Source organism: Chlorocebus sabaeus, chromosome 14, assembly GCF_047675955.1.
Source record: "Chlorocebus sabaeus isolate Y175 chromosome 14, mChlSab1.0.hap1, whole genome shotgun sequence".
Taxonomy (NCBI): Eukaryota; Metazoa; Chordata; class Mammalia; order Primates; family Cercopithecidae; genus Chlorocebus; species Chlorocebus sabaeus.
The window spans coordinates 36,213,469-36,232,096 of NC_132917.1; the positions used below are offsets into that span (position 1 = coordinate 36,213,469).

The window sequence follows — 18,628 nt, forward strand, 5'->3', positions numbered from 1 at the left end:
TGTATTGTTTAGAGAGTGTAAGAATGAAAACATTCTGGTTGTCGTGCACCATGCTAACTTTGGAACTGGTCTAAAGTTATCACAACAAAAATAAGCAATGTATGATTTCGGTTTGTTTGGGTCTCACCCTATGCCCTGGGAAGCAACTGATCTTGCTTCTTCCGCAAGCAGCTTCCTCTTCTCACTTCAGTATCCTTTCCAGGCCTCCGGCTGTGTAAACAGAAATTCAAGTTGTTCTGGTTAACTTAGGGAAAACCCCTAAGCCGCGTCATCTTTAGGTGTGCTCCAGCCCCACATTCTGAATTTAAAGAGCTCTGCTACACGGAAGGGAGGCTGCACTGCTATTTCCAGAGAGATCCAACAGCTTCTGCCTTCTCTTGTTTCGGTCCGGGAGGCCAAACCTGATTTTGTACCCTCTAGTGGTCAAGGATACAGGGGAAGACCCCTATCACAGAGGGCCCACCCTCTGGAGGCTGCTGGCAGAGTCTTCTTAGCAGGGCTTGGACTGTGACCAGATAAAACGTCTTTCGTAGGTGCAGAAACTGGCCAGTCTGGAAGGTCCAGTGGCTTCTACGTTAAGGTTTTCTTAACAAGATGGTATACCCCAACTTTTACATAGATTGCTTCTTTTAAGTCCTAAAAGAAGTTGTATTTCTTCCTCCGTATTTGGGCCACCTTGATCTTTAGTTGTTTCTGCCTGCCTTTTAACATGACATTTTTACATATCCAAAATGATATCTGTGAATAATGTCCAGGTACCTGTAGACACATCTTGGACTGTAGGCCCTACTATGACATGAGACCACATTTAAAGTTGAAAATAAAATGTTTCCTTCAACTACTATCCATGAACTGCTTAATCAACCCATAACAAATGCTAACACAAGGGGTGGTAAGCCCTATTACTGAAAAATTGTGTCCTCTTTGCATGCACTGGTTCTCAGCCAAAAGTGACTGTGTTTACTAATTTGGTGAGATTTCTTTTTGTAGAACTAGGACTTAGAAGCCTGAGAAATCACCTCTTTCTTTCTAGTATGTTGAAGAAATCTGATAGGCTCTTTTAACCTTTATAAATACACTTGCACGTCCTATCCTAAGAAATAATGAAATAAAATAAAACAAAAATGGAATTCTAAGAAAAGCCTTAAAGCTGTGGCCAAATCTGCTTTCGTAGCAGTGAAGGTTGAGGCAGTATGGAGAGGTAGGAGTCAGCTGACATCACAGCATTTACCTAATTTTTTTTTTTAAACAAAGATAGATTAAGATCAGATTTTTTTATTGGAAGCTAAAAGTTATAAAGTAAATACTCAAAGATTTAATTAAATCAGTAAGCATGTGTTGCATTTTTAACCAGAATTCTTTAATCATTTCCTGACAGAATGACTATGTATTAGATCTCTGCCTCATTGAAATTGTCTAGGCCCCCTGCATCTGTTTTTAGCAAGACTTCAGTTGAGTTCCATCTTTTCATTCTTGTACAGTCTGTATTGAAAATCAGTCATCATTTTCTGTCTAGGAGTTCTTAGTGACCTGTACATTATTTTCTCAGATTCCTGCATCATTACAATTTTCATGTGTTTTAAGTCTCTTCTTTATGCTTTTTTAAAAAACAAGTGAAGCCAATTTCTCAAACAGGAGGTGTTCACATTCCATTTATTCTCCAAGTGTGGAGTTGGTGCCCAGCATGTGACTGACAATACAGAAGTGAAAAGCACATGACAAGCCAGGGATTTCAGTGTCTTGTTAGAAAGTGAAATGGAAGTGGTATTTTATTCCTTTGTGGCTTAGAGAGGGCTGTGATGCATTGTTACAGGTATAAACTAACATTTTAGAAGTACTTCCCCTATTCTTGCCCAGGTCAGCTATGTCATTGGTAGTACGTGGCTGCCTTTTCTGCCACTCCCTTTTCTAAATCTTATGTTACCCATAGTATACATGGCCCCCTTTGTATGCATGCCTAAATGACTTCACTGAAGTTTTCTGTAAATCCCTCAAACCTCAAACTTAAGAACCCAAACTGAAATCTCTTAGCAGGACCGGCTGTCTGTGCGTCTTTTCCAGACACTGGGCTCATCCATTTGGATATGGACTCCCACAAAGCTGACAAGACCCTGTGGGTGCAGGAGCATCTCCTGAGGACCAAGGCCTTGAATGCCTTGTTCACATCGGCATCCCCAACACTTAGGGTGACACTCAGAGGGTCTTCATCTCAATGTGTGGAAAGAACAAATGCCCCCGTTATAGTCCTGTGTTGGCTTGTTTTGCGGTGAGACTTATTCTGAGATTAAGAGCTGCATTTAGCTTCTTGGCCACCAGGATCCCAGAGTAAATTACTTTTCAGGACTCTAAATAGTACGCAGGAGATTTGAAAGAACTGATGCAATTTCTAAAGCAGCCTGACTTCCTCCCAGGAAGTTACTCCCACACCAAGACTCTGACTTCATGACCACCAGATTTAGAAATTGAAGTATCTATGTAAGAAGTTGCCTCCTAGGCAGAAATCAAGAAATCCAGCTATAACATAGGGTACAGTCCATTTTGGTTTTTATGTCCTTCCACAGAGGAAAGAGGGGGAAGGGGAAGAATCTGGAGATGCCTTTTTTTTTTTTTTTTTTTTTTTTACCCCCAGAGGCTCATGTATATCCCACATCATGGTCAGTTTCAGAGCAAGGACTGTGCCCCCACCTCGGTGACTCCTGGAATACTAAATTGGATCTTTGTAGAGGAAGAAAATAACACAGTTCTAGATTTTCCGTAGCTGTTCATTAGTTTTATGGCATAATTAAAATAGCTCAAGAGTAAAACAAAGTCCAGCTTTAACAGCCTGTTAAGGCTTCTTTTCTTATCTTGAAAAGAGGTAAGATAATGAAGTTTTAAACAGTTGAAGAAGTTAACTGGAAAGGAATTAACATTTCAAGGCCATGCCGCTTCTTCCTTCTCTTGTGATACCAACCAGAATTGAGGGAAAATAGGCAGCGGGGAACCCACACTGAATTTTCCCGACTCTACCGCTGAAAGACATTGCATATTTTTATTGTAATCATATGTGATGCAAGATAATGTTGCTCATATTTGAGTCCCAAAAGAAAAGGTGTTTGTCTGAGCATCCCATGAGGTAAGCAACCCCATGAAGGACCCGCTGCAGCCAGTGAAGGGCTCCAGGTCCCTGACATAGTTGATGGCAGAAGTAAATCTTTATTCTCTTACAGTGACTTTGTTTCTGAAAGAGGCCAAAAGTCATTTCAAGCTGAATCTGACAGATAAGATAGAGGCCAGAGCTGAGGAAAATAAGTAGCAAAGCTGATCTAAACCAAGGTGTGACTGTGAAATAGTAACCATCTTCTTTGCACGTTTCATAATGGGCCCTGGATGCCATGGCAAGAGGAAAATTCCAAAGCTGTGTGCAGCAGCGGCAGTACCATTGGAATACGTTTACAGCCTACCAGGGCTGCTTAGAAGGGGGTCATGTTTATTTGGATATATAACCCCTGATTTGTTTGTTTTAAAAATAAACTTTATTATGTTAGTGTCGTACCTCATGTTTTCCTTGGAACATTCTCCTCTAATCCTCTTTGAGAGAGTGGGAGGGAGAGATTGTGAGGGGAGAGAGAAGTGTTAAACAGAGATTTCCTAAGGAGGACCAGGAATCCTGAATTACCTAAATAACCCACTTCATTATCTCCATTTCTTGATGGCACTTGATATCTTTGAAGACAAAGATAAATTCGAGTCCCCATTTTCAAGAGTCAGTGAGCAGTAACAGCTTGTTTGTGTGGCACTGACTGATCCTTGTCCGGGCAAGTGGCCTTTCCACGGGTTATCCGGCTTGGCACCTGACAGACAGAGGTGCTGGTGGACTGTGGAGCCAGACCCGCTGTAGCTCCCCTCCTCGCCCTGCCGCTTCCTAGCTGTGCATCTTGGACAAGTGACTTAATCTTGTGCCTCATTTCTCTGTGGAATTGAAACAATACCCTGTACCACTGGGCAATGGAGATCAAATGGCATTGACATAGGTAACATGCTTAGCACAGGGCCTGGCACGTAGTGGGCTTTCAGTAAGTGGAAGTTACAATTGTTATTAGGTATCAAAGAACAAAACTTAATTGTCAGAATAAGCAAACCAGTTGGAGTAATAAATGCAGGCTTTAGAGTTAAATGGCACAACCCTAATAGCCAAACATAAACTGTTTTGGTTATTTTTAGTTGGATATTCCCAGTCTTTATTTCTGCATCCCTCTTCAGGCTGAGTGCTTAAAATACATTTATATGTAGTCTCAATTAGATTATTGCTGTTTCCCCCAGAGGACTACAGTGACTCTTAATTTAATTTATAGAACCTTGAAGTGCATGGAATAGCCACCACATTTCGCTTTAAACCTGGTAGCTTCCAAAACTTCCCTATGGCGTTTTCGCAAATGGGTCTCTACGTGTCATTGAAGGAGACAGTGTATCTAGGAAAAGAAATGAGGATACTGAGCAAGGTGTGGTGGCTCGTGCCTGTAATTTCAGCACTTTGGGAGACTAAGGCAGGTAGATGGCTTGAGGCCAGGAGTTCAAGACTAGCCTGAGCAACACAGTGAGACTCCATCTCCACCAAAAAAAAAAAAAAAAAAAAACCAAAAACCCTAAAAATTATCCAGGCATAGTGGTGCATACCAGTAGTCCTAACTACTCAGGAGGCTAAAGCAGGAGGATCACTTGAGCCCAGAAGTTCAAAGAGCTATGATTGCACCACTACACTCCAGCCTGGGCAACAGAGTGAGACCCTGTCTCTTGAGAAAAAGAAAAAAGTTACTGGTTTTCCCATTGCCTCCAAGGCATTCAGTGATTGTTCTTTCTCATATATCATTTTATAAATATTCTTTTAGACAGTGATCTCATACAGTTACTGAATGAGTATTTACATAAACCCTGTATTATGCTGTAGCTCAGCATTTGATCTTTGATATTTCTTCTGTGGTTTTGATACATCAGTTGAAATTATTCTACATAGGTCAGTATCATTCAGAACACACCACACATCATGGCCAGGTGCTTTAGGTTCAGGCTCAGTCTAAGTTCTTCCCATCGTTATTCTCATGTGTGTGGAGAGAGGTAAGGGAAGGAAGGAAAGAAGGAACGAAGGAGAGAGGGAAGGAAGGGGAGAGGGGGAAGGAAGGAAGACAGGAGGGAAGGGAGGGAGGGAGGGAGGGTGAAAAGGAGAGAAGGAAGGATGGAGGGAGGGAGGGTGAAAAGGAGAGAAGAAAGGATGGAGGGAGAAGGAAGGAATGTAGGTAGGTGAGGGAGGGGGAAGGAGAGAGGGGAAAGGAAGGAGGGAGGGAAGGAGGGAGGGGAAAGGAGGGAAGAAGGAGGGAGGGGGAAGGAAGGAGGGTGCAGGAAGGAAGGGAGAAACGGGGAAAGGAGATGAGGGTGGGGAAGGAAGGAGAAAAGGAAGGAAGGATGGAGGGGGAAGGAAGGAGGGTGCAGGAAGGAAGGGAGAAACGGGGAAAGGAGATGAGGGTGGGGAAGGAAGGAGAAAAGGAAGGAAGGATGGAGGGGAAAGGAAGGAGGGAGAAGGAAGGAAAGAAGGAGAAAAGGAAGGAGGGAGGGAGGAGGAAGGAAGTAAGGAGGGAGAGAAGAAGAAGGGAGGGAGAAGGGAAGAAGGGAGGGAGGGAGGAGGAAGGAAGTAAGGAGGGAGAGAAGAAGAAGGGAGGGAGAAGGGAAGAAGGGAGGGAGGGAGGAAGGAAGGAAGCAAGGAAGAAAGGAAGGAAAAAATAATAATAATAATATAGACAGTATAGACCACTGCTTGACCTTGAGTCAGAAGAGTTATGGACAAGATGGGATGAGAAGTTTCACCTCCCGTCTGATTTCTTTGTACAGTAATACTGCTACTCAAATTTTATTCAGTGATACTGCATTGTATGGACCAAGGTTCATATAAAATATAATGAGTGATACTGCTTAATGAAACATTGCTTCCTTTCATAAAGAATTCTCAGCAAAATAGACGCTAAATTTGATGGCCAAATTAATGTCCTCAATGCAGTGTGTTGGCTGGAGGTCAGAGTACTACTTAAACTAGGCTCATTGGATGATTTTATTCAGCCAATTTGACATGTGCATTTTGGATACCTTAGTGAAGTTGCCTCCTTTAAGGATTCCATATTATCAAGAACTTCTGTCATGAGTTTCTTTTGAAAGTCTCCAGATGAGTTTTTAGCCTAATAATGAGTGTGCCAGAAGGTTTCTGTGCAGCCTCTACAAACATCGGGAAGTGCATTTTTTAATAGACTGAAAAATGGATTTCTAATTACAACTAGAACTTTCCATGATTACTTGACTTAATGTCCCTTGTTGAACTGTAGCCAGCAGTAATGAGAAAAATGATAGAAGTTGTTGAGACCATAAGAGATGAGGCACTTAACACTCGATCTCAGTTTCTTCCTTGGGCTTGCTTCTAACACTCGCCAGTGGATTGAGATTTATATCTATGGAGTAAAAATTTTACAATATTAGGCCATTATTAGTGCCATTATAAAGGTGCATATGCTTGAGTAGAGATGGCCTAAAGTATGTGGGGGGATGTGAGTAGGTATATACAAGTACTACACTATTTTGTATAGGGGACTTGGGACATGAGCGTCTTTGGATTTTGGTATCCATGGGGGTCCTAGAACCAGTCTCCCAAAGGTACCAAGGGACAATTGTAATTGGTAAGAAGAAAACGTAGAGACCACAGATCTGTGAGCATTTCTCTCTGTGACCTTCCTCTAGAAAAGCTCAATCTGAAGCACAGACTGTGTCTTCAGAGAGAGCCACTTCCAGCTGCCTTAGAGCACTCGCTGCAAAGCTTGGGGCGGCTCAGAGAAAATGGCTCCTGATGCCATTATGGGCTTCTCATTGTGCCCTGAGATGTGCTGGGTTCTGTTTCTTGTGTCTGTTCAATGAACTCTGACCCTTCAAGAGCTTCCCAGATGCTTTCCAGGAAGAACCCTGGGCCCTGGGGACGATTGCCTTCCTAAGGAACTTTCCTTCTAGATGCCTTTGTAGTTTTTCTTGCTTAAGTGACAAATGGTGAGTGGCGCTGCTTTTAGAATCTGAACATAAAATGTCCCTGGATCAGTAGGTGTCATCTAGTTATCAGTCTCGCGCTCACACCCCCGCCACCGGGTTTCGATTTGCCCCATCTCTGCTTTGCTGCTGGATCTGCTGGTTCTTGGGGCCTCACTCTGAACCACATTCTTGTGTGCTAGAGGGAAATTTCTGCGTGTGAAATGTGGCCACTAGGGAGTCAGTAAGTTCAGGTACACCAGAAAAAGGCGGTGAGTCCCAGAGAAAGGAACCTTCAAGGAGAAGGTTGAAAGAGGGAGGAAATGAGTGTGACAAGGGACAATGGGAAGAAGGAGCAGAATATTTAAACTGTAAATCCCTGTATATACTGTATAGACAAATAGCTCTTTTTTTTCCTCTCAAAAACCACTGTCTTCTGGGGGAAAAAAACAGATTGCAATGAAATGAAGCTGTTTTTAAAGTAGAAATGCCCTTGTAGATGAGAGAAATCTACGCGGCACCCCTGGAAAATGAAGGAAGTGGTTATCTCTGTGCCGATTCCCACTCAAGGGTTGCGTTGCAGAGGAAACCTGCTAGTCCCCTGTGATGTTGCCATTATCACTCCTTACCATTCCCCTGTATTGTTTACAAAACAGGAACTTCTTGAATCCATCTCTGTAAATAAACTCAGCTGGACTTTTTATCAATCTCTTTATCTCTTTCTAGATGACAGTCTAAGGACACTTATCTAACGGGTACCATTCCCTGCCGGTTGTTGTAGTGACCACCCTGTGCTGGCCTCAGTGGCCACAAGATGAGAGCCCTGAGGGTCCTCCTAAGAAAATGAAAGACTAGGGAAACAAACAAAAGTTTCACTGAATTCCAGAAATCCTAAGGCATACTGTGATTATACAAAGCTATTCCCTTGATCTCTCACGTGTAATAAGATCGTGTGCATTGTCACATCAGCGACTCCACCATGTGCTGTTCTTTTCACTAGAAGACACAATTCCAAAGAAGGTGGTGTGCCACTTCAGTGGGAAGGCCTATGCCGACGAGGAGCGGTGGGACCTTGACAGCTGCACCCACTGCTACTGCCTGCAGGGCCAGACCCTCTGCTCGACCGTCAGCTGCCCCCCTCTGCCCTGTGTTGAGCCCATCAACGTGGAAGGAAGTTGCTGCCCAATGTGTCCAGGTATCTAAGCCACCATCCTTCCATTTGTCAAGCTGTAATGTTGACTTAAGATGAAATCAAAGCAGAGCTCGACCTGCTCCCTCTTTCGTTAGTTCACATGGCCCAAGTAGCGTGTCAGGCCCAGTTAGCGCCTCCCACCCAAAGACCCTATGGGTAACTTGGAAAACCACGACTATCCAGATGAGGGGCAGATTTTGGTTCCATGCCAGAATTGCTCTGGTTCTTTTCTTCTCATTTGCATTCTCTAAACTTCAGTATAACCAAACCTGTTAATGACACCTGCCCTATCAGAGTAGCACAGTTTTAGTGCAGTGTTGGACTAGCCTAGAGAAAGTGGTCCAAGATGGGACCCAGAAGGGAAGATGCTTAAGAGCCATTACACTGTGAAAATATATTAGAACCAAAGCGGAAGACCTGCATTTAAAGAATGTAGTTCTGGTTCATTCTTTTTTTAGTCCATCAGTTCCAGCCAGTACCCATACTATCCATGCAGCCCTCTCCCACGCCCTCAGCTGAACCTCCCATCTCTTTCCACACATAACGCAACCCCTGAGCATATCCCAGCTGACTGTTTTGAATCCCTGCACCTGCATCTTTCCCCACGCCCCACTCTTCATGTCTACTGCATTATCCATCTCACAGTTTCAAACCTAAGTCCTTCTCAGCTGCCCAGAGTCTCCCTAGCCCTTCTCTTAGTTTCCATGTCTGCACCTCCTGCCAAAACTATTCCTCTTTCCCCTCCGTCTAATCCCAGAAATGTAAGACCTGAGCCCTCTCCATCGGGACTGAACCCCTAGACACACAGATTTCCCAGATAGTATAGACCACACAGACCCAAGTGAAGGCTCACTCGAAGACTTCATTGAGGTCCTGAGCAAGTCAGGAGCTTTTCTGTCTTACCTCGATTCTCATGTTTTCTCGCAGCATTATATTAGAGAACCTTGTTCTGTTCCATTCAGGGAGCTGGGAAGCATGCCAGTTCAGAAGTGCATCTGTACTATGCAGTTGTAAGAGAGGGCAGTTGTTAAACCCAAAGAGTTTAAGTGAGCTCTGCACATGTTGGCCTTTTGTTTAGGCGTTGTGCAAACTATCCCCAATTGAGCATTTCTAAAAATGTCCATTTATCTCCTAAAAAGGATAGGATGTTCTGCCAGGTAAGGGGGTGGAACCATTTTTCAGAGCCTTCAGTTGGGTTCTCTTTATAGTTTTCCATACACACTTGCTGTGTGTATGGAAAAAAGGAAAGTCTTAAGTGTTTTAAATGAGAATAAGAAAAAATATGTGGTTTTCCACTGGAATTATTTTTCTAGTATATATTCACCTATGTTTCACAAGTTTCATACCAGTTTCCCCAGTAATATGCTTTTAATGATATAAATGATGAAACTTGACCTTATTTATTTTACAAAGAGTCATTTAACGCCTTTTATGTGCCAAGCACTGTTCTAGGCACTGGGGACACAGCAGTGACCAAAGAGCAGTGCACACGTAGCTTACGTTGTAGTAGGGAGAAACCAGGTAGCAAACAGGTAAACAGTAACTAGGCAGCCACCAAGACGGGGATCAGGCTCTGGAAAAAGGCTTAGCAAGACAAAGAGGCCGGGGAGAAGTGGGGCAGGCAGGTTGTTTTGTATTATGTAGAATGGTCAGGGAGTACCTTACCAACAAGATGAGATTTAATGAAGAGACTCAGAACTGCAGTTCTCATGGGGAAGAGGCAGAACCTTTGGGTGTAGCCAGGGCCAGGGCCCTGCAGTGGGAATATGCCGTGCATGTTCAAGAGGAGCTGTGTGAAGGTAACTCAGTGAGCACGGAGGAGGTAAGAGGTGGGGCAGAGAGGCAGCCACAGCCAGACACAAAGGGTCTCACAGATGAGTGCAGGATTGTATTGAGTGAGATGAAACCTTGGAAGGTTTGGAGCAGGGAGCGACAGCATCTGACTTACCTTTGAATGGGATTTCTCCGGTGCTGGGTTGAACATAGACTGTGGGGCATGGAGGTCAAGAGTGAAAGCAGAGAGATCAACTTTGAGGCTTTTTAAAGAATCCAGGTGAGAGATGACAGTGACGTGAACAGGGTGGTAGCCATGGAGGTGGGAGAAGTGGGCAGGTTCTGACTATGTCGTATCAGTCGCATCAGTAGGATTTGAATATATGTGGGGAGTGAGTGGGAGAGGAGCCAAGGATGACTACGACATTTTGGTTTGGGGCATTTTTAGCTTGAAATACTCAGCATCAAAGTGGAGATAATGAATAGACAATATCTAATCTGGGGTTCATGAAAGAGATTGAAAGTAGATCTACAAATTTGAAAGTTGTCAGCCATAGTTGGTTTCTAGTCTCAAGGTTTTTAAGCCTTGAGACTAGATGAGATGACCCAAGAGTAAGAATAAATAGAAAAGAAAAGAGAGCACAGGACTGAGCCCTGAGACCTTCTAACTTTTGGAGATTGAGCAGGTGCAGAGGGCCTAGCAAAATAAATAGAGAAGGAGCACCAGGAATAAAGGAGGAAGCCAAGAGGGTCCGAGTGACATGGAAGCCAGGTGGAGAAAGGGTTTCTGGTAGGAAAGAGTAAACAGCTGAATCAAGCACCGCTGTTAGCCAAGTAAGATGCAATGTGAGAACTGACTTGTGCATTTAGCACTGCTGTAATGAACTTCACAGAAGTACAGTGGTGGAGGCAAAGTCTAATCAGAGTGGTTTCAAAACAGAATGGGAGAGGTGAATTGGATTCACCTCTCCCCTTGGGAGTTACGGTTATGCAACTCTCATGCAGACCATGCAGAGTTCATGACTAAGATGGACTATGAAGTTGAGTGTCCTTGGAGGGTTTCACAGAGAAAGGACATGAGCTAGATTTTAAAGGACAGATGTGCTCTCTTCATTGGAGTGAAGAGGATAACCTGACCAAGACCTGAGATGGGAAAAGTCAAGGCCAGTGCCTCTAAGGTCAAGGCTAATGCCCCTAAAGCAGTGAGTTCTAGTAGCAGTAGGTAAGGACAGAAACACTAGCTTCGCCAGGATTTTTCAGGCCTTAAATGAAGAGTGTAGATTTTGTTCTTCATAGGGAATGGGAAGGCTTATTTTTGAGCAGCTGAATGACATGATCACAAAGGTGTTTTGGGGTAACCTTTGTGTAATGGGGTGTGCGCAGGAATGACTAAAGCAGAGAGAGACCAGATGCCAGGACAGCTGTATCATGCACTGCAAATGTCCTAGGTGTGATAATAAGGACCCAAATTCAGGTAGTGGTGGTAGAAATAGAGGTAGATTCATTCTCCTTGGTTTGTGAATTTCATAAGAGAGAGTACAGATACTGCTAACATCCTTGTTCATCATTAGAGATTTCTCCAGTGACTTCTCAGTTAAGATTTACTGTTGGGTTGAAATTTAATTTCTGTTGATTAACTCTCCTTTCTGCATCAGCTGTATTCCTGATGAAACATTTTTCCATCTTTAAGCAATATTGCAATCAGTTGAGCTTGTGCCACCTTCTGTTTGATCCAGTATGGGCCGCCAGGAAGGCTGGATTCCTGTCCCATTCTTGCATCGGTTCATTGTGTGATCTTAGTCTAGACTCATCACCAAAGTTTCAGGCTTCCATTTCTCATCTGGATAGCACATGCCACCTCCCAGAAATGCTATGAGGATTATACCATCTCAGAAACTATGGTGTGGGAGCATTTCCCAGTCTGTCCAGCAAACACCTTGCTTTGTCCTTTAGACATTCTGAATATCCTCTTTCTTTACAAAACACTTTCCACCTTCACCATATTTGGATATGAGTACAGAACCTATGAGCTGTTAGGTGATTAGCACCTGTCTCATTTTACAGAAGAAACTGAGGCTCAGGAAAGTTAAGAGTGTTATCCAAAGTCATGCAGCTGGTTATCAGAGGATGAGACCCCTGTTTCTAAATTAACCTCAGGTTCTATCTCCAAAAAAAATGTGGACTTCAGCTTGTGAGCACCAGCCACCTCGCCCCATATTGCAGAAGAGGACATTTTTAAGGAAGGCAACTCTTAACAGATGACCAGATGCCTCCGAAAGTAAAATATATCCCCAGTAAATTATCTTGAGTTCCTCCAAAGCTCAGATCAAGTATGAGCACAGGCGTGATTGTGACCATGTGCCCATGATCTTTGTGGCAGGGCTGGATGTAGCTTTTTGTAAGTCGCCCTGGCACTGTCCATCTGCTATGCCAACAGCTATAAAGGGCTCTTCTAGTAAACACCAGAAGGGTTCTATTTTAGAGTCTTGGGTTGAAGGCGGTCTTTCGCCATGGAAGAAGGCCTGGGTCTAGGCGTGGAAGCAAATAGCATTCCCACTTCTTTTTGTTTCAACAAGCAGTTTTTTAACTAAAGAATTGTTCTTTTTGGCAAAACTGCTCAGAGGCAGCTTCTCTTTTATGTTCAAATTAAAGGGAAATGACTCTCTTCCCTTGGACTTGAGGACTGTGAACTGGAGCTGTGAGTGTTTTGTGATAAAGAAGGAGGTGTGGGTGGATTTTAGTCAGAGCTGAACTGAGTGGTGGAGTGAGCTAATACACAGGACAGGTTATGAGCTGCTGGAAGTAAGAAGTAGCTGTCAGGCATCACTCATCAGGAGAGACCCATGGGGACCAGGATTGGTCTCACTCAAAACTGTATGCCCAAAACCAATGCCTGCCATGTAGGAAGTGCTCAGGAAATATTTGTTGAACAAATGGTAATACAGTTGATCACTGAAGGAGACATCCTCCTTCACCATAGAGCCTTCTAACTTTCCCTGCTGTTTCCAAGTAGAGCCCCTGTGGGAAGAGGACTCACTGTCATGCCTCAGCTTGGTGGAGTTTCACCTGAAATCTATCCATATGCAGGGTCAAGGCAAAAGAATTCCAAAGTTACTTCTCTACTGCTCTCACTCAGGAAAAAGCCTGAGGTGGAACTCAGTCAATCCCAGCTCTGGGGCCTCTGCAGAAGCTTTGACTACTTAGCCATTGACATTCACAGGTTTGGTGGAATCGGTGTCATGTTCACCCTTTACACTGAGGCCTCAGAAACCAGTGGCAGTTCGGCCCCTGTTGTCATAGGAAGGCTCAGTGTGAAGCCCTGGACTAGGCAGGGGAGGGACAGAAGGGTGTGTGACATTGAAAGGTGTCAAGTAAATGGCGATGTGGCTTTTCTGCCCATATTCACCCAGGAAATTCATACCACATATGAGAGCTTTTCAGTGGATGGTTAAATACCATCCCGGAGTCACCTAGTCCAAACCTACTGAATCAGGACCTGTGAGAGTCAGCACATTTTCTAAGCTCTTTGGGTAATTCTGATATGATTTTTAAAAATTTGAGAGTCAGTGGTTTGTGCTTAGGCCCCTGCGCCTGCAAATGGTAGTACTTTCAGTAACTTCTATTTTTAATTCTCGAGTTTGCAGGGATGCACTGAACCTGTAGAAACTATAATTGTTCCCAGTTCTTTTTATGTCTAAAGGCTTTATAATATAACTAAGAAAGCAGAAGACTATTCTTGGAGGCAGCAAGAAAACTTGGGCCTTGGAATCACAGAACTGCATTTTGAATCCCAGCTCTACCACTTAGTAGATGAGTTTGAGCAATTTAACTTATAACTCTGTGGGTTTCTTTCCCTGGCTGGGTACTTAGTTAACTCATGGGGGAACCTTAGCAAGTACTCTCTTCTCTGTCACTTTCCTCTTCTCTCAAAGTCATCTTAAAGTTTACTTCTCAAAAGCCTGGTAACTTTGAGACAGAAAACAATCACTCTAGCAGAGGGGATTATTAATCCTATTTTAATTTATATACTGTATATTTTATGTTGGTCTAAATTAGGCAATGGTGAGTATTTAGGATCCTACGTGTTGAGTAACTGCTTTATAAAAATCAGTGAATAATATGGCAGGATCTGGCTGACAGGAAATACATGCATGACACAAACTTTTATTGTCACATTTTGAAAACAAGTTCTTAAGAATTAATTGCTTTAAAATGTGGGGCTAGTTGTCGTCAGCTGGATAAAGTATAAATATAAAGAAATATTTGTAGGAGCTGAGAAAAGCTCTGATTTTTTTTTTTTTTTTTGAAAAAAGACCTGATATTTGAGATAAATAATATTCTTCTCAGTTTGTTTTATGTTGTAGTATAATACCTATCTGATCAAACTGGACAATGTAAATATATTTACCGAAGATCAGTTTCTAATCTAAATGGTTCCAGTGGTAACATAATGGACATCTGAGACTTATACTCATGAGGTCTCCCTACAGTCTTTTCCCATGTAGGGGAAGAGAGAGGAGAGGAAATGGCCAAGAAGTCCATAAGAAGTGGACAATGCTTTAACTTTTTCAAGTTTTGCTAACATATTTTGTGTGAGTTATTCAACACCCCTATATTAAAGAGCAGCAGCTATTAAACACCAACATTTATTAGCTGCTGGAAAGTAAAAAGAAATAATTCCCGCCGTGCGCGGTGGCTCACGCCTGTAATCCCAGCACGTTCGGAGGCCGAGGCGGGTGGATCACGAGGTCAGGAAATTGAGACCATCCTGGTTAACGTGATGAAACCCCGTCTCTACTAAAAATACAAAAAATTAGCTGGGCGTGGTGGCGGGCACCTGTAGTCCCAGCTACTCGAGAGACTGAGGCAGGAGAATGGCGTGAACCCGGGAAGAGCAGCTTGCAGTGAGCCGAGATCGCGCCACTGCACTTCAGCCTGGGCAACAGAGTAAGATTCCATCTCAAGAGAAAAAAAAAAAAAGAAATAATTCCACTTCAGCTAGTCCCCTTCAGTTTCCATAAAGTTATAAAACCAACACTATTTGAACGTGAAAAAGCAGTTTTTGACCCTGGTGGAGTAGAGAATTCTTTTGTCTTTTAAATGTTACAAGACACGTTCCTTCTCACTGCAAAGCTTGTGATTCTCTAGCATCAATGATGTAAATGGCAGAAACTGCATCTTTCACGTCCCAGGAAATGTGGGCTTGAATTGAGTGCACCATTTGGATTGAAAATACAAAAGCCAGCAAGACAGCAGCTTCATCATCTCTTATGAAAAATGTTCCCTTCTTTTAGAAATGTATGTCCCAGAACCAACCAATATACCCATTGAGAAGACAAACCATCGAGGAGAGGTTGACCTGGAGGTTCCCCTGTGGCCCACGCCTAGCGAAAATGATATCGTCCATCTCCCTAGAGGTAAGCATTGAAGGCAGCTGAGATCTGCCAGTTTTCTATGTGGTCTATTTTGGCTTTTTTCTAATTTTTAAAATTTCCTGTGAGTAACTTTTTAAATGACTTGCTGAAGTAAATTCCGATAACTATTCCCGGGCAGACCTGCCTGGCTGAAACATATTTACACCACACATGGATAAAGTCAGTCAGCAGGTAACTGGATTAAATGCCTCCTTCCTGGCCCTCCTTGCTCAGAGACTTTGTGATGATGGAAATAAATATGTTCCTAGTCCTAAGAGCTTCGTATCTGGAACTTGTAAGCCATCTCTCAAATGTATGTATATATAAACTTTATAAGGAGAGTAATCATGAATTAGTCACTGTCTCTTGTAGATTCTGCACTGAGCATTTGTACATTAGGTTACCCTCTACTTCTGGGCAGTTTTCACTTCATGTGAGTTAAATTTATTACCTATGTTGATTTTTCCAGTCACCAGGTTTACTCCATGCCTTTTTTTCTTGCTCTATCCTTTCAGTTTGTGTGTAATAAAGATGTTATTTTGTCTCCCAATAGCTGTTAATATTTCCTTTTCTATAAAAGTAGACCTCTTCTTGATCAGTGGTATAAACTAGCTCTTAGCCGTGACTCAGTACTGCCTCCTGTCTACTCCAACCATATTTTCCAAATCATTGCTATATAATTTTTATATTTCTTTTGGAAGAAGCAATATTCATTGCTTGAGAGATTACTTGTCTGTGACTCTAGATATTCTAAACCTTATGCTCGGATCAAGCCAGATGACCAGAAAGCCAATTTCCTGGGCCTAGTGTTTTTGGCTCTCTGTAAAATTGTTCTGACTGAACGTGCTTTAGCATTATGCTTACATTCAGTCAGTCAGTAAATATTAGTGCCTGCTGTATGCCAGGCCCTGTTCTAGAGGCTAGACTTCGGTCATAAGTATAGCCATACTTACAGTATGTTGAAGACCTGTGCATTGCATAGTATCTATGTTATAAAGCCCCTGAAGAGAAATTTTCTCATGCGTCAATAGCAAGAAAATGTATACTTCTCCTAGGCAACTGATTTGTTTTAACCTAGAAGACACTGTGAATCCTATTAAAGACTGATAGTTGTTTCCATTTTTGGCTTTGGCTGCTACAAAGCTCAAAGCTAACTTTTAGGGCTTGGTTTTAGCACAGAAACGGCACCGGAAGACTGAATTTTGTAAACAGACCTCACTTGCAGCTTCATTTTTCTTTCACCGAGACCTTCCTTAATTTATATCTTATTCTTCTTGTATGACACATATTCCTAAAACTTCTATTTCATTTGGAATATGGGAAAGTAAAATTCATTCTTTTATTCGTTGTGTATTTAAAATCTGAATTCATCAATAAAATGTTACTCTTTGACATTTTTCTTGATGCTGATAAATATGTTTCTGTAAAGCTTTACTGCCATCTGCACCAGCTAAAATGATTAGGAATGTTTTCTGCCTCCCATTCCTCCCTGCTCCCACCACCCTCCAGAACACACACGGAAGCATATATCATTTAAAATCTGAGTTTTACACCACAGTCTTACATACCACAAAGCTCTGTCACTTCATGAGCTGAATTTCCAGAACAATTTGAGAGTAACTCCTTTCGACATTGTGTGTCATGTGTCTTTCACTAAACTGACTGTTAATGGATTTAGAAAACCTGACACAGTGATTTCAAAATAGAATAAAAATAAGGAAACTTTAGGGAGTGCCCCCTACTGGTATGTACTTAACCTTATTTCTGTCTGCAACATACATTGCAAGATATTTTAAGAGAACATAAAGGTCGTCATTCATAAGTGCAAAACTAAATGTAGTCATCTATGCAATATAATTCATTAAGGCAGAAAAACGATCTAATACGCCTAAGCAAGATTTTCAACAAGTTCATGAAAAGTAAGACAATATTGCTTAGAGTTCAGTGAACCAGAGTATCAACCAAAAGACCAGCCTCCTGATTCTGATTAGTTTTGATCTAATTAGTCTTAGTTATTACACTAGTAGGTAAGAGAATATACTTTGTTCTAGTCCCGTTTGCCAGTAAGCAAGATCAGCTAATGTTTCTCCTTCGAAATCTGAGACCATATATGTTAATAGTAATCAAAATATTTTAATGGTCTAATTCACTTTTTCAAAATCTACCTAAGCACCTTCTTATTTTATTAGCTAGAGCCGGCATCATCTTACCCAATTATTGTCACTTTGATTTTTTTTTTTTAACATTCATCCCTAAGCGCTCTGCCCTCTACTAAGAGCTCTTTGGATCAAAATTAGATTTTAATCACATTTTTAGCCTGAAAAAACTGAGAAGCAATAAAACCAAGTTGCCGATCTCTGTTTGCAATGTCATTAAAATAATCCTGAACAATTCCGGTTTAGGTAATAAATGCTTGTAATTTTTCTTCTCCTAGATATGGGTCACCTCCAGGTAGATTACAGAGATAACAGACTGCACCCAAGTGAAGATTCTTCACTGGACTCCATTGCCTCAGTTGTGGTTCCCATAATTATATGCCTGTCTATTATAATAGCATTCCTATTCATCAATCAGAAGAAACAGTGGATACCACTGCTTTGCTGGTATCGAACACCAACTAAGGTACTGTCTTGAAAAAGTCTCTTGAATGATAAATCTAGGAAAACTTACACGCATATTGAAATTGCTTGAAACCTTGTGTCTTAACCAGTGAAATTTTTACTTTGCTATTCATAGCCTCAAATCCATACCAGGCTGTAGTATGAATCAAATATATAGTACTTGCCCAGGGTTGGACTTATCACAAGGTGAATTTTATCCATTGGTTAATGAATCCTGACCTTACATGGATCCAATTTTCTGGAGGTACTCTAAAGTTTTCAAATGAACAAATACCTCTGGATTTATTCCTAAATCATTCTTTATATTAGACATTAAACTTGATCACCTGGCATTTATCAGTCATCAGTCAACTTAGAATTGAGAGGGAAAAGAAGTCACAAAGGGAGGGAGATAATAGGAGAGGGCTGGAAGATCATGAGGGTATACAAAAGGCAAAAGGACAGGTCAATGCATCAAAGGCAAGCACCAAGTGGAAAGGTCACAAAAGATGAAGAGGTGGTGGAAAGTAATAGTAGACAAGGTAGGGAGAGGCAGATTTCATATTACGGGAGAAAATATATTTGTTTTCAGTACAAATGTAAAGGGCCTCTAAATC

At 42.1% G+C, this 18,628-nt stretch overlaps 2 protein-coding genes across 7 annotated transcripts in view; one reads left to right on the forward strand and one right to left on the reverse strand.

Annotated features, from left to right (window-relative positions):
- CRIM1 (cysteine rich transmembrane BMP regulator 1) overlaps nt 1-18,628 on the forward strand; it is a 196,941-nt gene that overhangs the window by 175,110 nt on the left and 3,203 nt on the right. For 3 of the 4 annotated variants that reach the window (XM_007970962.3, XM_007970961.3, XM_007970964.3), the window contains 3 exons: nt 8,033-8,227; nt 15,292-15,414; nt 17,846-18,033. In XM_007970962.3, coding sequence (XP_007969153.1) covers nt 8,033-8,227; nt 15,292-15,414; nt 17,846-18,033 — 506 coding nt within the window. The remainder of the gene's footprint in view (nt 1-8,032; nt 8,228-15,291; nt 15,415-17,845; nt 18,034-18,628) is intronic. The other variant, XM_007970963.3, reaches the window with a different exon arrangement.
- Nucleotides 1-18,628, reverse strand: part of FEZ2 (fasciculation and elongation protein zeta 2) — a 67,615-nt gene that overhangs the window by 291 nt on the left and 48,696 nt on the right. For 2 of the 3 annotated variants that reach the window (XR_005243297.2, XR_492471.3), the window contains one exon: nt 128-210. The exons of the other annotated variant lie outside the window; for it this stretch is intronic. The gene's annotated coding sequence lies outside the window, so the exon portion shown is untranslated. The remainder of the gene's footprint in view (nt 1-127; nt 211-18,628) is intronic. 3 annotated transcript variants of the gene reach the window in all.